Raw genomic sequence first — 19801 nt, 5'->3', positions numbered from 1 at the left:
AGGTAGGCAGCAAGCGGGTAATATAGGCCAGTTAGCTTAACTTCGGTAGTAGGGAAGATGCTGGAATCTGTCATCAAGGAAGAAATAATGAGGCATCTGGATGGAAATTGTCCCATTGGACAGATGCAGCATGTGTTCATAAAGGGCAGGTTGTGCCTAACTAATTTAGTGGAATTGTTTGAGGACATTACCAGTGCGGTAGACAACGGGGAGCCAATGGATGTGATATATCTGGATTTCCAGAACGTTTTTGACACAATGCCACACAAAAGGTTGCTGCATAAGATAATGATGCATAGCGTTAAGCGTAAAGTAGTAGCATGGATAGAGGATTGGTTAATTAATAGAAAGCAAAGAGTGGGGATTAATGGGTGTTTCTCTGGTTGCAATCAGTCGCCAGTGGTGTCCCTCAGGGATCAGTGTTGGGCCCACAGTTGTTCACAATTGACATAGCTGATTTTGAAGTTGGCGACCAAGTGCAATGTATCCAAGTTTGCAGACGACACTAAGATGAGTGGTAAAGCAAAAAGTGTAGAGGATACTGGAAGTCTGCAGAGGGATTTGGATAGTTTAAGTGAATGGGCTAGGGTCTGGCAGATGGAGTACCATGTTGACAAATTTGAGGTTATCCATTTTGGTAGGAATAACAGCAAAAGGGATTATTATTTAAATGATAAAATATTAAAACATGCTGCTGTGCAGAGTGGCCTGGGTGTCCTAGTGCATGAGTCGCAGAAAGTTGGTTTCCAGGTGATTAAGAAGGCGAATGGAGTTTTATCCTTCATTGCTTCAGTAAGTTTATCCTTCATTCAGCAAATTTTAAAGCGCTGGTGGACCAGGATAAGAGTGGTCCTAGGGTGAATGTACTCTCCTGGGGGAAGGCTAATTATAACAATATTAGGCAGGAACTGAAGAACCTAGATTGGGGGCGGATGTTTGCGGATAAATCAACATCTGACATGTGGGAGGCTGTCAAATGTCAGTTGAAAGGAATTGAGGACCGGCATGTTCCTGTGAGGAAAAAGGATAAATATGGCAAATTTTGGGAACCTTGGATAACGAGAGATATTGTAGACCTTGTCAAAAGGAAAAAGGAGGCATTTGTCAGGCCTAGAAGTCTATGAACAGACGAAGCCTGTGTGGAATATAAAGAAAGTAGGAAAGAACTTAAGCAAGGAGTCAGGAGGGTTAAAAGATGTCACAAAACATCATTGGCAAATAGGGTTAAGGAAAATACCAAGGCTTTTTACACGTACGTAAAAAGCAAGAGGGCAGCATGGTAGCACAAGTGGACAGCACTGTGGCTTCACAGCGCCAGGGTCCCAGGTTTGATTCCCTGCTGGGTCACTGTCTGTGCGGAGTCTGCTCGTTCTCCCCGTGTCTGCGTGGGTTTCCTCTGGGTGCTCCGGTGTCCTCCCGCAGTCCAAAGACGTGCCGGTTAGATGGATGGGCCATCATAAATTGCCCTTGGTGTCCAAAAAAGGTTGGGAGAGGTTATTGGGTTCCGGGGATAGGCTTAAATGGGTCGGTGCAGACTCGATGGGCTGAATGGCCTCCTTCTGCACTGTATTCTATGTAGCCAGGGACAGGATTGGCCCACTGAAGGACAGGGGAGGGAATCTATGTGTGGAGCCAGAGGAAATAGGAGAGGTACTAAATGAATACTTTGCATCAGTATTCACCAAAGAGAAGCAATTGGTGGATGTTGTGTCTGGAGAAGGGTGTGTAGATAGCCTGTGTCACATTGAGATCCAAAAAGACGAGGTGTTGGGCGTCTTGAAAAATATTAAGGTAGATAAGTCCCCAGGGCGTGATGGGATCTACCCCAGAATACTGAATGAGACTAGAGAGGAAATTGTTGAGGCCTTGACATAAATCTTTGGATCCTCGCTGTCTTCAGGGGATGTCCCGGAGGACTGGAGAATAGCCAAGGTTGTTCCTTTGTTTAAGAAGGGTAGCAAGGATAATCCAGGGAACTACACTCGATTTCGGCGTGAGAACAGCTGGTGAGTCAGTTTCAGCTGGAGCATTGCGGAAGGAGGTTGCTGGGGGGTAAGTCAACCTTTAAAAGCACTTGTCTTTGCAGGGGCAGGTCAGTCGATTTCGGCGTGAGAACAGCTGGTGAGTCAGTTTCAGCGGGAGCATTGCGGAAGGAGGTTGCTGGGAGGTAAGTCAACCTTTAAAAGCACTTGTCTTTGCAGGGGCAGGCCAGTCGATTTCGGCGTGAGAACAGCTGGTGAGTCAGTTTCAGCGGGAGCATTGCGGAAGGAGGTTGCTGGGAGGTAAGTCAACCTTTAAAAGCACTTGTCTTTGCAGGGGCAGGCCAGTCGATTTCGGCGGGAGTGGAGCTGGCTGGTTAGTCAATTTCAGCAGGAGCTGAGAATTTTTCTTTTTTTTTAAAATTAATTTTTTAGGCGGGAACAGGAAGTCGACCCGCGGACGTCTGGGATGACCCTCACCAATAAATTCTGGTGGAGAGGAAACCCGAGACACTACACGTGTAGTGTCTCCCACCCACCCTCCTCCTCTAACCTAATAATAAAACCCATTGGTCTGAGGTAAGTACCATATTTTATTATATTATTATTATTTTTTATAAAAATTTAATTTAGTTGTTAGCCAGATCTTGGTAGAAAGTTAGAGGAATGGCAGGGAAGGGAGTGCAATGTTCCTCCTGCAGGATGTTTGAGGTGAGGGATGCAGTTAGTGTCCCTGCTGATTTTACCTGCAGGAAGTGCTGCCATCTCCAGCTCCTCCAAGACCGAGTTAGGGAACTGGAGCTGGAGTTGGAAGAACTTTGGATCATTCGGGAGGCAGAGAGGGTCATAGATAGCAGCTTCAGGGAATTAGTTACACCAAAGATTGGAGATAGGTAGGTAACTGTAAGAGGGACTGGGAAAAAGCAGTCAGTGCAGGGATCCCCTGCGGTCGTTCCCCTGAGAAACAAGTATACCGCTTTGGATACTTGTGGGGGGGACGACTTACCAGGGGTAAGCCATGGGGTACGGGCCTCTGGCACGGAGTCTGTCCCTGTTGCTCAGAAGGGAAGGGGGGAGAGGAGCAGAGCATTAGTAATTGGGGACTCTATAGTCAGGGGCACAGATAGGAGATTTTGTGGGAGCGTGAGAGACTCGCGTTTGGTATGTTGCCTCCCAGGTGCAAGGGTACGTGATGTCTCGGATCGTGTTTTCCGGGTCCTTAGAGGGAGGGGGAGCAGCCCCAAGTCGTGGTCCACATTGGCACTAACGACATAGGTAGGAAAGGGGACAAGGATGTCAGGCAGGCTTTCAGGGAGCTAGGATGGAAGTTCAGAACTAGAACAAACAAAGTTGTTATCTCTGGGTTGTTGCCCGTGCCACGTGATAGTGAGATGAGGAATAGGGAGAGAGAGCATTTAAACACGTGGCTACAGGGATGGTGCAGGCGGGAGGGATTCAGATTTTTGGATAACTGGGGCTCTTTCTGGGGAAGGTGGTACCTCTACAGACAGGATGGTCTACATCTGAACCTGAGGGGCACAAATATCCTGGGGGGGAGATTTGTTAGTGCTCTTTGGGGGGGTTTAAACTAATGCAGCAGGGGCATGGGAACCTGGATTGTAGTTTTAGGGTAAGGGAGAATGAGAGTATAGAGGTCAGGAGCACAGATTTGACGTCGCAGGAGGGGGCCAGTGTTCAGGTAGGTGGTTTGAAGTGTGTCTACTTCAATGCCAGGAGTATACGAAACAAGGTAGGGGAACTGGCAGCATGGGTTGGTACCTGGGACTTCGATGTTGTGGCCATTTCGGAGACATGGATAGAGCAGGGACAGGAATGGATGTTGCAGGTTCCGGGGTTTAGGTGTTTTAGTAAGCTCAGAGAAGGAGGCAAAAGAGGGGGAGGTGTGGCGGTGCTAGTCAAGAGCAGTATTACGGTGGCCGAGAGGATGCCAGATGGGGACTCTTCTTCCGAGGTAGTATGGGCTGAAGTTAGAAACAGGAAAGGAGAGGTCACCCTGTTGGGAGTTTTTTATAGGCCTCCTAATAGTTCTAGGGATGTAGAGGAAAGGATGGCGAAGATGATTCTGGATATGAGTGAAAGTAACAGGGTAGTTATTATGGGAGACTTTATCTTTCCAAATATTGACTGGAAAAGATATAGTTCGAGTACAATAGATGGGTCGTTTTTTGTACAGTGTGTGCAGGAGGGTTTCCTGAAACAATATGTTGACAGGCCAACAAGAGGAGAGGCCACGTTGGATTTGGTTTTGGGTAATGAACCAGGCCAGGTGTTGGATTTGGAGGTAGGAGAGCACTTTGGGGACAGTGACCACAATTCGGTGACGTTTACGTTAATGATGGAAAGGGATAAGTATACACCGCAGGGCAAGAGTTATAGCTGGGGGAAGGGCAATTCTGATGCCATTAGACGTGACTTGGCGGGGATAAGGTGGAGAAGTAGGCTGCAAGTGTTGCGCACACTGGATAAGTGGGGCTTGTTCAAGGATCAGCTACTGCGTGTTCTTGATAAGTACGTACCGGTCAGACAGGGAGGAAGGCGTCGAGCGAGGGAACCGTGGTTTACCAAGGAAGTGGAATCTCTTGTTAAGAGGAAGAAGGAGGCCTATGTGAAGATGAAGTGTGAAGTTTCGGTTGGGGCGATGGATAGTTACAAGGTAGCGAGGAAGGATCTAAAGAGAGAGCTAAGACGAGCAAGGAGGGGATATGAGAAGTATTTGGCAGGAAGGATCAAGGAAAACCCAAAAACTTTCTATCGGTATGTCAGGAATAAGCGAATGACTAGGGAAAGAGTAGGACCAGTCAAGGACAGGGATGGGAAATTGAGTGTGGAGTCTGAAGAGATAGGCGAGATACTAAATGAATATTTTTCGTCAGTATTCACTCAGGAAAAAGATAATGTTGTGGAGGAGAATGCTGAGCCCCAGGCTAATAGAATAGATGGCATTGAGGTACGTCGGGAAGAGGTGTTGGCAATTCTGGACAGGCTGAAAATAGATAAGTCCCCGGGTCCTGATGGGATTTATCCTAGGATTCTCTGGGAGGCCAGGGAAGAGATTGCTGGACCTTTGGCTTTGATTTTTATGTCATCATTGGCTACAGGAATAGTGCCAGAGGACTGGAGGACAGCAAATGTGGTCCCTTTGTTCAAAAAGGGGAGCAGAGACAACCCCGGCAACTATAGACCGGTGAGCCTCACGTCTGTAGTGGGTAAAGTCTTGGAGGGGATTATAAGAGACAAGATTTATAATCATCTAGATAGGAATAATATGATCAGGGATAGTCAGCATGGCTTTGTGAAGGGTAGGTCATGCCTCACAAACCTTATTGAGTTCTTTGAGAAGGTGACTGAACAGGTAGACGAGGGTAGAGCAGTTGATGTGGTGTATATGGATTTCAGCAAAGCGTTTGATAAGGTTCCCCACGGTAGGCTATTGCAAAAAATATGGAGGCTGGGGATTGAGGGTGATTTAGAGATGTGGATCAGAAATTGGCTAGCTGAAAGAAGACAGAGGGTGGTGGTTGATGGGATATGTTCAGAATGGAGTACAGTCACAAGTGGAGTACCACAAGGATCTGTTCTGGGGCCGTTGCTGTTTGTCATTTTTATCAATGACCTAGAAGGGTGGGTGAGTAAATTTGCAGACGATACTAAAGTCGGTGGTGTTGTCGATTAGTGTGGAAGGATGTAGCAGGTTACAGAGGGATATAGATAAGCTGCAGAGCTAGGCTGAGAGGTGGCAAATGGAGTTTAATGTAGAGAAGTGTGAGGTGATTCACTTTGGAAGGAATAACAGGAATGCGGAATATTTGGCTAATGGTAAAGTTCTTGAAAGTGTGGATGAGCAGAGGGATCTAGGTGTCCATGTACATAGATCCCTGAAAGTTGCCACCCAGGTTGATAGGGTTGTGAAGAAGGCCTATGGAGTGTTGGCCTTTATTGGTAGAGGGATTGAGTTCCGGAGTCGGGAGCTCATGTTGCAGCTGTACAGAACTCTGGTCCGGCCGCATTTGGAGTATTGCGTACAGTTCTGGTCACCGCATTATAGGAAGGACGTGGAGGCTTTGGAGCGGGTGCAGAGGAGATTTACCAGGATGTTGCCTGGTATGGAGGGAAAATCTTATGAGGAAAGGTTGATGGACTTGAGGTTGTTTTCGTTGGAGAGAAGAAGGTTAAGAGGAGACTTAATAGAGGCATACAAAATGATCAGGGGGTTGGATAGGGTGGACAGTGAGAGCCTTCTCCCGCGGATGGAAATGGCTGGCACGAGGGGACATAACTTTAAACTGAGGGGTAATAGATATAGGACAGAGGTCAGAGGTAGGTTCTTTACGCAAAGAGTAGTGAGGCCGTGGAATGCCCTACCTGCTACAGTAGTGAACTCGCCAACATTGAGGGTATTTAAAAGTTTATTGGATAAACATATGGATGATAATGGCATAGTGTAGGTTAGATGGCTTTTGTTTCGGTGCAACATCGTGGGCCGAAGGGCCTGTACTGCGCTGTATTGTTCTATGTTCTATACAGGCTGGTGAGCCTTACGTCAGTGGTAGGGAAATTACTGGAGAGAATTCTTCAAGACAGGATATACTCCCATTTGGAAGCAAGTATACGTATAGGCGAGAGGCAGCACGCTTTTGCGAAGGGCAGCTTGTGTGTCACTAACTTGATAAGAGTTTTTCGAGGAGGTCACAAAGATCAGTGATGCAGGTAGGGCAATGGATGTTGACTATATGGACTTCAGTAAGACCTTTGACAAGGTCAGTGAAAACAGTGCGAGAGGAGAGACAGCCGGCACAGTGAAAACAGCGCGGGAGGAGAGACAGCCGGCACATTGAAAACAGCGCGGGAGGAGAGACAGCCGGCACATTGAAAACAGTGCGGGAGGAGAGACAGCCGGGAGATTTTAAAAGCGCGGGAGAATTAAAAAAGCGCAGGAGGAAAGAGAGCCGGGACATTGAAAACAGCGCGAGAGGAGAGAGAGCCGGGAGATTTAAAAAGCACGGGAGCTGCGAGTCAGAGCGGAGATTTTAAATGATCGCGGCCTAGTTTCAGGAGCCGTTCGGAGGAGGAGGAGCAGTCCTGTCAGGGAGAGAACCTGAGAACATCTAAGACACTCAGAAGGTAAGTAAGTGATTTTTACTCATTTTTACTTTTATACCTTTTTCAAATTGTGTGTTTCGGGAGGAAACTGAAGTGACATCACAGAAAAGCTGTGACCTGAGTGGTTGGTTGGGAATCTACACTAAATTAAACAAATTAAGCATTAGGAACTAATTAAACATAATTACTTAATTATAATTTAGAGGGGTATCTAAGCCGAAGATCGGAGAGTACTATATTTAGCTTTCGCATTTATATTAGAAATCTAGTGCTAGGAAACAGATCGTTAACAGTAACTTAAAAAAAAAAAATATATAAAAAATTTAAAAAAAACTTTTATTTTCAATTAATTGACGCAATGTCAGTTACAGGGGTGCAGTGCTCCGAATGTGAGATGTGGCAGGTCGGATGGCTTCATCTGCAGAAAGTGCACCCAACTGGAGCTCCTCACAGACCGCATGGTTCGGTTGGAGCAGCAATTGGATGCACTTAGGAGCATGCAGGTGGCAGAAAGCGTCATAGATCGCAGTTATATAAATGTGGTCACACCCAAGGTGCAGGCAGAGAAATGGGTGACCACCAGAAAGGGTAGGCAGTCAGTGCAGGAATCCCCTGTGGTTGTCCCCCTCTCGAACAGGTATACCCCTTTGGATACTGTCGGGGGGGATAGCCTATCAGGGGAAAATAGCAGCAGCCAGAGCAGTGGCACCACGGCTGGCTCTGATGTTCAGAAGGGAGGGTCAAAGCGCAGAAGAGTAATAGTAATAGGGGACTCTATAGTCAGGGGCACAGATAGGCGCTTCTGTGGACGTGAAAGAGACTCCAGGATGGTATGTTGCCTCCCTGGTCCAGGATGTCTCCGAACGGGTAGAGGGCATCCTGAAGGGGGAGGGCAAACAGGCAGAGGTCGTTGTACATATTGGTACTAACGACATAGGCAGTAAGGGACATGAGGTCCTGCAGCAGGAGGTCAGGGAGCTAGGCAGAAAGTTAAAAGACAGGACCTCGAGGGTTGTAATCTCGGGATTACTCCCTGTGCCACATGCCAGTGAGGCTGGAAATAGGAAGATAGAGCAGCTAAACACGTGGCTAAACAGCTGGTGTAGGAGGGAGGGTTTCCGTTATCTGGACCACTGGGAGCTCTTCCGGGGCAGGTGTGACCTATATAAGAAGGACGGGTTGCATCTAAACCGGAGAGGCATAAATATCCTGGCCGCGAGGTTTGCTAGTGTCACACTGAAGGGTTTAAACTAGTATGGCAGGGGGGTGGGCACGGGAGCAATAGGTCAGAAGGTGAGAGCATTGAGGGAGAACTAGGGAATAGGGACAGTGGGGCTCTGAGGCAGAGCAGACAGGGAGAAGTTGCTGAACACAGCGGGTCTGGTGGCCTGAAGTGCATATGTTTTAATGCAAGAAGTATTACGGGTAAGGCAGATGAACTTGGAGCTTGGATGAGTACTTGGAACTATGATGTTGTTGCCATTACAGAGACCTGGTTGAGGGAAGGGCAGGATTGGCAGCTAAACGTTCCAGGATTTAGATGTTTCTGGCGGGATAGAGGGGGTGTAAAAGGGGAGGCGGAGTTGCGCTACTGGTTCGGGAGAATATCACAGCTGTACTGCAGGAGGACACCTCAGAGGGCAGTGAGGCGAAATGGGTCGAGATCAGGAATAAGAAGGGTGCAGTCACAATGTTGGGGGTTTACTACAGGCCTCCCAACAGATAGAGGAGCAGATAGGTAGACAGATTTTGGAAAAGAGTAAAAACAACAGGGTTGTGGTGATGGGAGACTTCAACTTCCCCAATATTGACTGGGACTCACTTAGTGCCAGGGGCTTAGACGGGGCGGAGTTTGTAAGGAGCACCCAGGAGGGCTTCTTAAAACAATATGTATACAGTCCAACTAGGGAAGGGGCGGTACTGGACCTGGTATTGGGGAAATGAGCCCGGCCAGGTGGTAGATGTTTCAGTCGGGGAGCATTTCGGGAACAGTGACCACAATTCAGTAAGTTTTAAAGTACTGGTGCACAAGGATAAGAGTGGTCCTAGGATGAATGTGCTAAATTGTGGGAAGGCTAATTATAACAATATTAGGCGCGAACTGAAGAACATAGATTGGGGGCGGATGTTTGAGGGCAAATCAACATCTGACATCTGGGAAGCTTTCAAGTGTCAGTTGAAAGGAATTCAGGACCGGCATGTTCCTGTGAGGAAGAAGGATAAATACGGCAATTTTCGGGAACCTTGGATAACGAGAGATATTGTAGGCCTCGTCAAAAAGAAAAAGGAGGCATTTGTCAGTGCTAAAAGGCTGGGAACAGACTAAGCCTGTGTGGAATATAAGGAAAGTAGGAAGGAACTTAATCAAGGAGTCAGGAGGGCTAGAAGGGGTCATGAAAAGTCATTGGCAAATTGGGCTAAGGAAAATCCCAACGCTTTTTACACGTACGTAAAAAGCAAGAGGGTAGCCAGGGAAAGGGTTGGCTCACTGAAGGATAGGCAAGGGAATCTATGTGTGGAGCCAGAGGAAATGGGCGAGGTACTAAATGAATACTTTGCATCAGTATTCACCAAAGAGAAGAAATTGGTAGATGTTGAGTCTGGAGAAGGGTGTGTAGATAGCCAGGGTCACATTGAGATCCAAAAAGACGAGGTGTTGGATGTCTTAAAAAATATTAAGGTAGGTAAGTCCCCAGGGCCTGATGGGATCTACCCCAGAATACTGAAGGAGGTTGGAGAGGAAATTGCTGAGGCCTTGACAAATCTTTGGATCCTCACTGTCTTCAGGGGATGTCCCGGAGGACTGGAGAATAGCCAATGTTGTTCCTCTGTTTAAGAAGGGTACCAAGGATAATCCAGGGAACTACAGGCCGGTAAGCCTTACTTCAGTGGTAAAGAAATTACTGGAGAGAATTCTTCGTGACAGGATCTACTCCCATTTGGAAGCAAATAGACGTATTAGAACATAGAACATAGAACAATACAGCGCAGTACAGGCCCTTCGGCCCACGATGTTGCACTGAAACAAAAGCCATCTAACCTTCACTATACCATTATCATCCATATGTTTATCCAATAAACTTTTAAATGCCCTCAATGTTGGCGAGTTCACTACTGTAGCAGGTAGGGCATTCCACGGCCTCACTACTCTTTGCGTAAAGAACCTACCTCTGACCTCTGTCCTATATCTATTACCCCTCAGTTTAAAGCTATGTCCCCTCGTGCCAGCTATTTCCATCCGCGATAGAAGGCTCTCACTGTCCACCCTATCCAACCCCCTGATCATTTTGTATGCCTCTATTAAGTCTCCTCTTAACCTTCTTCTCTCCAACGAAAACAACCTCAAGTCCATCAGCCTTTCCTCATAAGATTTTCCCTCCATACCAGGCAACATCCTGGTAAATCTCCTCTGCACCCGCTCCAAAGCCTCCACGTCCTTCCTATAATGCGGGGACCAGAACTGTACGCAGTACTCCAAATGCGGCCGTACCAGAGTTCTGTACAGCTGCAACATGACCTCCTGACTCCGGAACTCAATCCCTCTACCAATAAAGGCCAACACTCCATAGGCCTTCTTCACCACCCTATCAACCTGGGTGGCAACTTTCAGGGATCTATGTACATGGGCGGTGAGGCAGCATGGTTTTGTGAAGGGGAGGTCGTGTCTCACTAACTTGATAGAGTTTTTCGAGGAGGCCGCTAAGGTGATTGATGCAGGTAGGGCAGTGGATGTTGTCGAGATGGACTTCAGTAAGGCCTTTGACAAGGTCCCTCATAGAACATAGAACATAGAACAATACAGCGCAGTACAGGCCCTTCGGCCCACGATGTTGCACCGAAACAAAAGCCATCTAACCTACACTATACCATTATCATCCATATGTTTATCCAATAAACTTTTAAATGCCCTTAATGTTGGCGAGTTCACTACTGTAGCAGGTAGGGCATTCCACGGCCTCACTACTCTTTGCGTAAAGAACCTACCCCTGACCTCTGTCCTATATCTATATTTTGTACTAGTCTACCCTCATGGTAGACTAGTACAAAAGGTGAAGTCGCACGGGATCAGGGGTGAGCTGGCAAGGTGGATACAGAACTGGCTAGGTCATAGAAAGCAGAGAGTAGCAATGGAAGGATGCTTTTCTAATTGGAGGGCTGTGACCAGTGGTGTTCCACAGGGATCTGTGCTGGGACCTTTGCTGTTTGTAGTCTATGTAAATGATTTGGAGGAAAATGTAACTGGTCTGATTAGTAAGTTTGCAGACGACACAAAGGTTGGTGGAATTGCGGATAGCGATGAGGACTGTCAGAGGATACAGCAGGATTTAAATTGTTTAGAGACTTGGGTGGAGAGATGGCAGATGGAGTTTAATCCGGACAAATGTGAGGTAATGCATTTTGGAAGGTCTAATGCAGGTAGGGAATATACAGTGAATGGTAGAACCCTCAAGAGTATTGAAAGTCAAAGAGATCTAGGAGTACAGGTCCACAGGTCACTGAAAGGGGCAACACAGGTGGAGAAGGTGGTCAAGAAGGCATACGGCATGCTTGCCTTCATTGGCCGGGGCATTGAGTATAAGAATTGGCAAGTCTTGTTGCAGCTGTATAGAACCTTAGTTAGGCCACACTTGGAGTATCGTGTTCAATTCTGGTCGCCACACTACCAGAAGGATGTGGAGGCTTTAGAGAGGGTGCAGAAAAGATTTACCAGAATGTTGCCTGGTATGGAGGGCATTAGCTATGAGGAGCGGTTGAATAAACTCTGTTTGTTCTCACTGGAACGAAGGAGGTTGAGGGGCGACCTGATAGAGGTCTACAAAATTATGAGGGGCATAGACAGAGTGGATAGACAGAGGCTTTTCCCCGGGGTAGAGGGGCCAATTACTAGGGGGCATAGGTTTAAGGTGAGAGGGGCAAGGTTTAGAGTAGATGTACGAGGCAAGTTTTTTACGCAGAGGGTAGTGGGTGCCTGGAACTCGCTACCGGAGGAGGTGGTGGAAGCATGGACGATAGTGACATTTAAGGGGCATCTTGACAAATACATGAATAGGATGGGAATAGAGGGATACGGACCCAGGAAGTATAGAAGATTGTAGTTTAGTCGGGCAGCATGGTCGGCACGGGCTTGGAGGGCCGAAGGGCCTGTTCCTGTGCTGTACATTTCTTTGTTTGTTTGTCTGTACCTCTTGTAATTTTACAGACCTAAATCAGGACTCCCTTCAACCTGTATTTCCAACAAAAACATTCTGAGTTTATTCAACCTCGCCTCATAGCTAACACCCTCCAGACTCGGCAACATCCTGGTCAACTTCCTTTGCACTCTCCCCAAAGCATCCACGTCTTTCTGGTAGTGTGGCGACCAGCATTGCATGCAATATTCCAAATGTGCATAACTAAAGTTTTATACAACTCTAATGTGACCTGCCAACTCTTGTACTCAATGCCCCGACCGATGAAGACAAGCATACCGTATGCTTTCTTGACCACCTTATCAACCTGCATTGCCACTTTCATGGGACTATTGACCTGGGCGCACAGATCCATTTGTATGTCAATGCTCAGAAGGGTTCTGCCATTTACTGTATAATTCACACTTGAATTTGATCTTCCAAAATGCATCACCTCACATTTGTCTGGATTGAACTCCATCTGCCATTTCTCTGCCTAACTCTCCAATCTATCTATATTCTGCTGTATTCCCTGACAGTCCCCTTCACTATCTGCAACTGCACCTATCTTAGTTTCATCTGCAAACTTGCTTATCAGACCATCTACATTTTTTTTTATATATATATATATATATATATATATATATGTTACAAACAACAGTGGTCCCAGCACTGATCCTTGTGGAACACCACAGTTACAGATCTCCATTCTGAAAAACTCACTTCCACTGTTACCCTCTGTCTCCTGTTGCCAAGCCAGTTCTTTATTCAGCTAGCTAGCACACCCTGAATCCCATGCGACTTTACATTTTGCACCAGTCTGACATGAAGGACCTTTTCAAACGCCTTACTGAAGTCCATGTTGATGACCCATAGCCTTTCCCTCATCAGTTAATTTTGTAACCTCCTCAAAAATCTCCATCAAGTTGGTATAACATGACCGTCCCTACAGAAAACCATGTTGTCTATCACTAACAAGTTCATTCGCTTCCAACTGTGAATAAATCCTGTCCCTCAGCATCTCTCCAATAGCTTCCCCATTACTGACATTGGGTTCACTGGCCTAAAATTACATGGATTATTCCTGCTTCGCTTCTTAAACAAAGGGACATTCTCCAGTCCTCTGGAACCTCACCTGTGGTCATAGATGATGTAGAGATATCTGTTAAGGCTCCAGCCATTTCCTCTCTTGCCTCTCACAGAAACCTGGGATATATCCCATCTGGCCCAGGGGACTTGTCTACCTTAAAGCATTTTAAGATATCCAACACTTCCTTATTATTATGCTGACACGTCCTAGAGGATTCACACACCCATTTTTTGGAACCTGAACATCCATCATGTTGCTTCACAGCACCTGGAACCCTGGTTCGCGATTGCCGGCTTGGAATGTCACGTTAAGAAATGTTTGTCTGCTCAAGTGGCTGCAGTGATGTCAAGAGTGTGGGTGGAGCTGAGCTCTGGCTCTGCTTTTTAGTTTCGCTTTGAGGAAAAGCTTTGGTGTGTCTGTGTTTTTTCGTTTCGTTTTCGTGTTGGAGCTGCAGCCAGCCAAAGAAAGTGTAATTTTGATCTCTCTGCCGTCTTTAGATCATTTGGTGAATTCAGAGTGATAACTGCTCTCAGTAGAGAATTTGAACCTGATGTGTTTCTGTACTCTTTGGGGGTTGCATTTGAATTGATGGTTGCGAAGATGTTCACTGTGTGTTAAAAAGGTGAACTGAGTTCATAGAATAAACATTGTTTTGCTTTAAAAACTACTTTTAGATTTCTGCTGCACCACACCTGTAGAATGGGCCGTGTGCTCCCCATACAACAATCTCGTAAAAGTCGTGGGTCAGGTGATCTCCATGATATACTTTGGAGTTCTCTAAACCCTGGCCCATAACAAATTGGGGTCACCGACTGCAGGGTCTGCATGTTCTCCCCGTGTTTGAGTGGGTTTCCTCCGGGTGCTCCGGTTTCCCCCCCACAAATCCCGAAAGACGTGCTTGTTAGGTGAATTGGACATTCTGAATTCTCCCTCGGTGTTCCCAACCAGGCGCCAGAGTGTGGCAACTAGGGTTTTTTCACAGTAACCTCATTCCAGTGTTAATGTAAGCCTACTTGTGACACTAAAAGATTATTATGTCCCTCTCCTTGGTGAATGCCGATGCAAAGTACTCACTAAGAATCTCACCTGACTTCATGCATAACGTCCCTCCTTTGTCCTTGTGTGAGCCTATTCTTTCTCTAGCTACTCTCTTGCTCCTTATATATGTATAAATGGCCTTGGGATTATCTTTAACCCTGCTTGGCAATTACATTTCTTGGCCTCTTTTAGCTTCCTAACTCCCTGTTTGAGTCATAGAATCATAGAATTTACAGTGTAGAAGGAGGCCATTCGGCCCAGCGAGTCTGCACTGGCTCTTGGAAAGAGAACCCTACTTCAGAAGCCCATGCCTCCACCCTATCCCTGTAACCCAATAACCCCGCGTAATCGTTTTGGACACCTAAGGGCAATTTATCATGGCCAATCTACCTAACCTGCACATTCTCGGACTGTGGGAGGAAACCGGAGCACCCTGCGTAAACCCACGCAGATACAGGGAGAACGTGCAGATTCTGCACCGACAGTGACCCAAGCTGGCAATCGAACCTGGGACCCTGGAGCTGTGAAGCAACTGTGCTAACCACTGTACTGCCCTATTTTCTGTTCCTACTTTCCCTCTGTTCTTCAAAAGCTTTGTCTCATTTTAGTTGTCTCGACCTTATGTATGTTTCCTTTTTCTTTTTTACTAGTCTCACAATTTCCCCCATCATCCATGGGCCCCTAATCCTGCCATTTCTGTCCTTCATTTCTGCAGGGACATGCCTGTCCTGCATTCTAATCACCTGGCCTCTAAAAACTGTGACTTCTAACACATTCAAGGAGTCAGATTAGAAATAGTGAAACCAGGATCTCTGAAAGGGAGTCTGAAGTGTAAAGAGTGGAATAATGTTTATGTTGATCATTGATCTCCTGATGATCAATCGTGGTTGAACATGTTGGAGAGTTGATTTCAACTCCAGAACAATGCCACCACGAAACACATCTTCCCTTTACCTCCCCTGTCAGAATTCCATAAGGAACCTCTCCCTCCATGGCACCCATGTCCACTCCTCCTTCACACTCAACTTCTCATCCCCTTCCCACAGCACCTTCCCTTGAAATAGCAGAAGGTGTAACACCTGCCCCTTTCCTCCTCCCTCCACACTGTTGAAGGCCCCAAAGACTCCTTTTTGATGATGCAACATTTCACTTGCATTCCCCTTCAATTAAGTCCACCGCATTCGCTGTTCCCAATATGGTCTCCTCTATATGAAGGAGACTAAACGCAGACTGGATGACCACTTTGCGGAATACCTTCACTCAGCCTGCAAACATGATCTTAAGCTTCCTGCTTCTTGCCATTTCAATTTTTGCTGTCATGCTCACCTGTCCGTCGCGGACATGCTGCAATGCTGCAGTGAAACCCAACACAAATTGGAAGAGCAGCACCTCATCTTCTGATTAGGCATGTTACAGCCCTCGGGACTCAACAACTTTAGACTGTGACGTTTCTCCCCCACCGTAAACATTTTTTATGCACCCCAGACATTTTTTTATCCCTGTGTAAAAACCATCTCTGCCAATGGGCCATCTGGCACTTGCTCTTAGGTTTTGCCAAAACTTCATTGCAATTTCTCTTAGACTTTACGAATCACTGATCTTCTATACTGTTAGCTGTCCTACCCCCCTCATATGCAGTATATAATCCAACACCTCCCCGTCTTTAGTTCTGAACAAGTCATATGGACCCGAAACGTTAATTCCTGTTTTCGCTCCCTACAGATGCTGTCAGACCTGCTGAGTCTTTCCATCGTTCTCTGCTTTAGTTTATGAAAGGGAATACCTTTATGGATTATAATTGCTAACCACCATGCCACCCTTTCACATTTGAAAATGATCAGATGCAGGCAAGTGAGTTTCATGCAGTAAGGCTATGCCCATTTTCAAATGATGTTAATGAGAGTGACCTTCATTTCTTTTAGCGGGTAGTTTAGACCGTTGTAATTCCAGGCAACAAAGCAGCAAAATGACCTTCCATCCAAAACCATCCCATCTTTCATCCTTCTCCAGTATTATTATGATGAGTAACATGTTTTTGAAAAAATAAAATAAACTTTAATGCCTCAATGATTTCTTTTTCCTTTAGTTGTTCTCAAATCTTTAATTCATGGACTCTCATACAGTCCTGCTGAATTGACAGCCTACTTGGAGAAAAATAGTTGTTCAGTTTCTGTGCATTAAATCAATCTGCACTTTTTGTTTCACAGAGTTTTCCAAAGCCAATTTGCTTTAACAAGGAAACTGAAACATTTGAAGTCGTAGACAATGCCAAGACAAATCTGATAAAGCACTTAAAAAGTTTGGAGTATGCTCATACTCCAATGGACCCCATTTATGATGTGACAATCAAATCCGAAAGAAAATATCCCCAATTTGAACAAAACATCTCTGCTATTGGTCTGAAATTTGGAAGCAGCTTCACTGTACAGGTAGGTAGATGATTCACAGTGTCATTATGTGCCTGAGTCGTGATTGTGTATTCAGGAGTCGGCGCAGTAGCACAGTGGTTAGCAATGTAGCATCATAGCTCCAGGGTCCCAGGTTCAACTCCCAGCTTGGGTCACTGTCTGTGCGGAGTCTGCGTGGGTCTCCGGGTGCTCTGGTTTCCTCCCACAGTCCAAAAGATGTGCCGGTTAGGTGGATTGCCCTTTGTGTCCACAAAGTAGTGAACTCGCCAACATTGAGGGCATTTAAAAGTTTATTGGATAAACATATGGATGATAATGGCATAGTGTAGGTTAGATGGCTTTTGTTTCGGTGCAACATCGTGGGCCGAAGGGCCTGTACTGCGCTGTATTGTTCTATGTTCTATAAAGGTTAGGTGGGGCTACAGAGATAGGGAGGTGTGGGCTTAAGTGGGGTGCTCTTTCCAAGGGCCATTGCAGACTCGATTGGCATTTTATGAGTCATTTACAGTGCAGGAGGAGGCAACTTAGCCTTTTGAGTCCATGCTGGTTCTCCTTGGAGCTGTTCAGTCAGCCCCATTCTCCCCTCCCCATAGCTCTGCAAGCTTATTTCCTGCCAAGTGCTCATCCAATTCATTTTGAAAGTGTTGCTTGTCTCTGTTTTTACCACCCTTGGTCAGTGAGTTCCAAGTCATTACCACACTCTATGCAATAGAAGTTCTTCCTCATATTCCTCTGCATTTCTTACCAAAAATCTTAAGTCAGTGTTCCCTGGGCCTTTTACTATCAGCTAATGGGAATGGTTTTCAAAGAACAAAGAACAATTCAGCACAGGAACAGTCCCTTTGGCCCTGCGCCGATCATGGATCATGACTAAACTAAAACCGTATGCATTTACGGAGTCCGTATCCTTCCATTCCCACCCTATTCATCTATTTGTCTAGATGCCCTTTAAATGCCACTATCGTACCTGCTCCCACCAGCTGTCTAGTTAAACATAGAACAGTACAGCACAGAACAGGCCCTTCGGCCCTCGATGTTGTGCCGAGCATTGTCCGAAACCAAGATCAAGGTATCCCACTCCCTGTCATTCTGGTGTGCTCCATGTGCCTATCCAATAACCGCTTGAAAGTTCCTAAAGTGTCCGACTCCACTATCACAGCAGGTAGTCCATTCCACACCTTATCCACTCTGAGTAAAGAATCTACCTCGGACATCCCTCCTGTATCTCCCACCCTGAATCTTATAGTTGTGCCCCCTTGTAACAGCTCCATCCACCCGAGGAAATAGTCTCTGAACATCCATTCTATCTATCCCCCTCATTATCTTATAAACCTCTATTAAGTCGCCTCTCATCCTTCTCCGCTCCAATGAGAAAAGCCCCAGCTCCCTCAACCTTTCCTCATAAGGCCTATCCTGCAAACCAGGCAGCATCCTGGGAAATCTCCTTTGCACCCTTTCCAATGCTTCCACATCCTTCCTATAATGAGGTGACCATAACTGCACACAATACTCCAAATGTGGTCTCACCAGGGTCATGTATAGTTGCAGCATAACTCCGCATCTCTTAAACTCTCGCCCCCTGTTAATAAATGCTAACACACTATATGCGTACTTCACGGCCCTATCCACTTGAGTGGCAACCTTCAGAGATCTGTGGACGTGAACCCCAAGATCTCTCTGTTCCTCCACATTCCTCAGAACCCTGCCGTTGAACCTGTAATCTGCATTCAAATTTTTTCTCCCAAAATGAATCACCTCGCACTTATCAGGGTTAAACTCCATCTGCCATTTTTCGGCCCAGCTCTGCATCCTATCAATGTCTCTTTGCAGCCTACAACAGCCCTCCACCTCATCCACTACTCCACCAATCTTGGTGTCATCAGCAAATTTACTGACCCACCCTTCAGCCCCCTCCTCCAAGCTATTGATAAAAATCACAAATAGCAGAGGACCCAGCACTGATCCCTGTGGTACACCGCTGGTAACTGGTCTCCAGTCTGAAAATTTTCCATCCACCACCACCACCCTCTGTCTTCTATGTGATAGCCAGTTACTTATCCAATCGGTCAAATTTCCCTCTATCCCACACCTCCTTACTTTCTTCATGAGCCGACCATGGGGAACCTTATCAAACGCCTTACTAAAATCCATGTATACGACATCAACTGCTCTACCTTCATCTACACACTTAGTTCCCTCCTCAAAGAATTTAATCAAATTTGTGAGGCAAGGCCTACCCTTCATGAATCCACGTTGACTATCCCGGATTAAGCTGCATCTTTCCAAATAATCATAAATCCTGTCCTTCAGGACCTTTTCCATTATCTTCCCGACCACCGAAGTAAGACTAACTGGCCTATAATTACCAGAGTCATTCCTATTCCCTTTCTTGAACAGAGGAACAACATTCGCCACTCTCCAGTCCTCTGGCACTATCCCCGTGGACAGTGAGGACCCAAAGATCAAAGCCAAAGGCTCTGCAATCTCATCCCTTGCCTCCCAAAGAATCCTTGGGTATATCCCATCTGGCCCAGGGGACTTGTCGACCCTCAGGTTTTTCAAAATTGCTAAGACATCCTTCCTCAGAACATCTACTTCCTCCAGCCGACCCGCCTGAATCACACTCATCCTCAAAAACATGGCCCCTCTCCTTTGTGAACATTGAAGAAAAGTATTCATTCAAGGCCTCTCCTATTTCTTCTGACTCCATGCACAAGTTCCCGCTACTGTCCTTGACCGGCCCTACCCTCACCCTGGTCATTCTTTTATTTCTCACATAAGAGGAAAAAGCCTTGGGGTTTTCCTTTATCTGACCCGCCAAAGACTTCTCATGTCCCTTCCTAGATCTCCTAAGCTCTTTTTCAGCTCATTCTTTGCTACTTTGTAACCTTGAAGCGACCCTACTGAACCTTGTTTTCTCATCCTTGCATACTCTTCCTTTTTTCTCTTGACAAGACATTCAACCACTTTTGTGAACCATGGTTCCCTCACACGGCC

The 19801-nt window shown here is 46.3% G+C and overlaps 1 protein-coding gene across 1 annotated transcript in view; it reads left to right on the top strand.

Moving 5' to 3' along the window:
* Window positions 1–19801, top strand: part of LOC140385928 (regulator of G-protein signaling 22-like) — a 927092-nt gene that overhangs the window by 70865 nt on the left and 836426 nt on the right. Inside the window, exon 4 of the mRNA XM_072468579.1 lies at window positions 16604–16825. Coding sequence (XP_072324680.1) covers window positions 16604–16825 — 222 coding nt within the window. The remainder of the gene's footprint in view (window positions 1–16603; window positions 16826–19801) is intronic.

Source organism: Scyliorhinus torazame, chromosome 11 (genome assembly GCF_047496885.1).
Source record: "Scyliorhinus torazame isolate Kashiwa2021f chromosome 11, sScyTor2.1, whole genome shotgun sequence".
NCBI lineage: Eukaryota > Metazoa > Chordata > Chondrichthyes > Carcharhiniformes > Scyliorhinidae > Scyliorhinus > Scyliorhinus torazame.
Note: the sequence above shows the minus strand (reverse complement) of the source record. Positions and strands in the feature narration are given on the sequence as shown.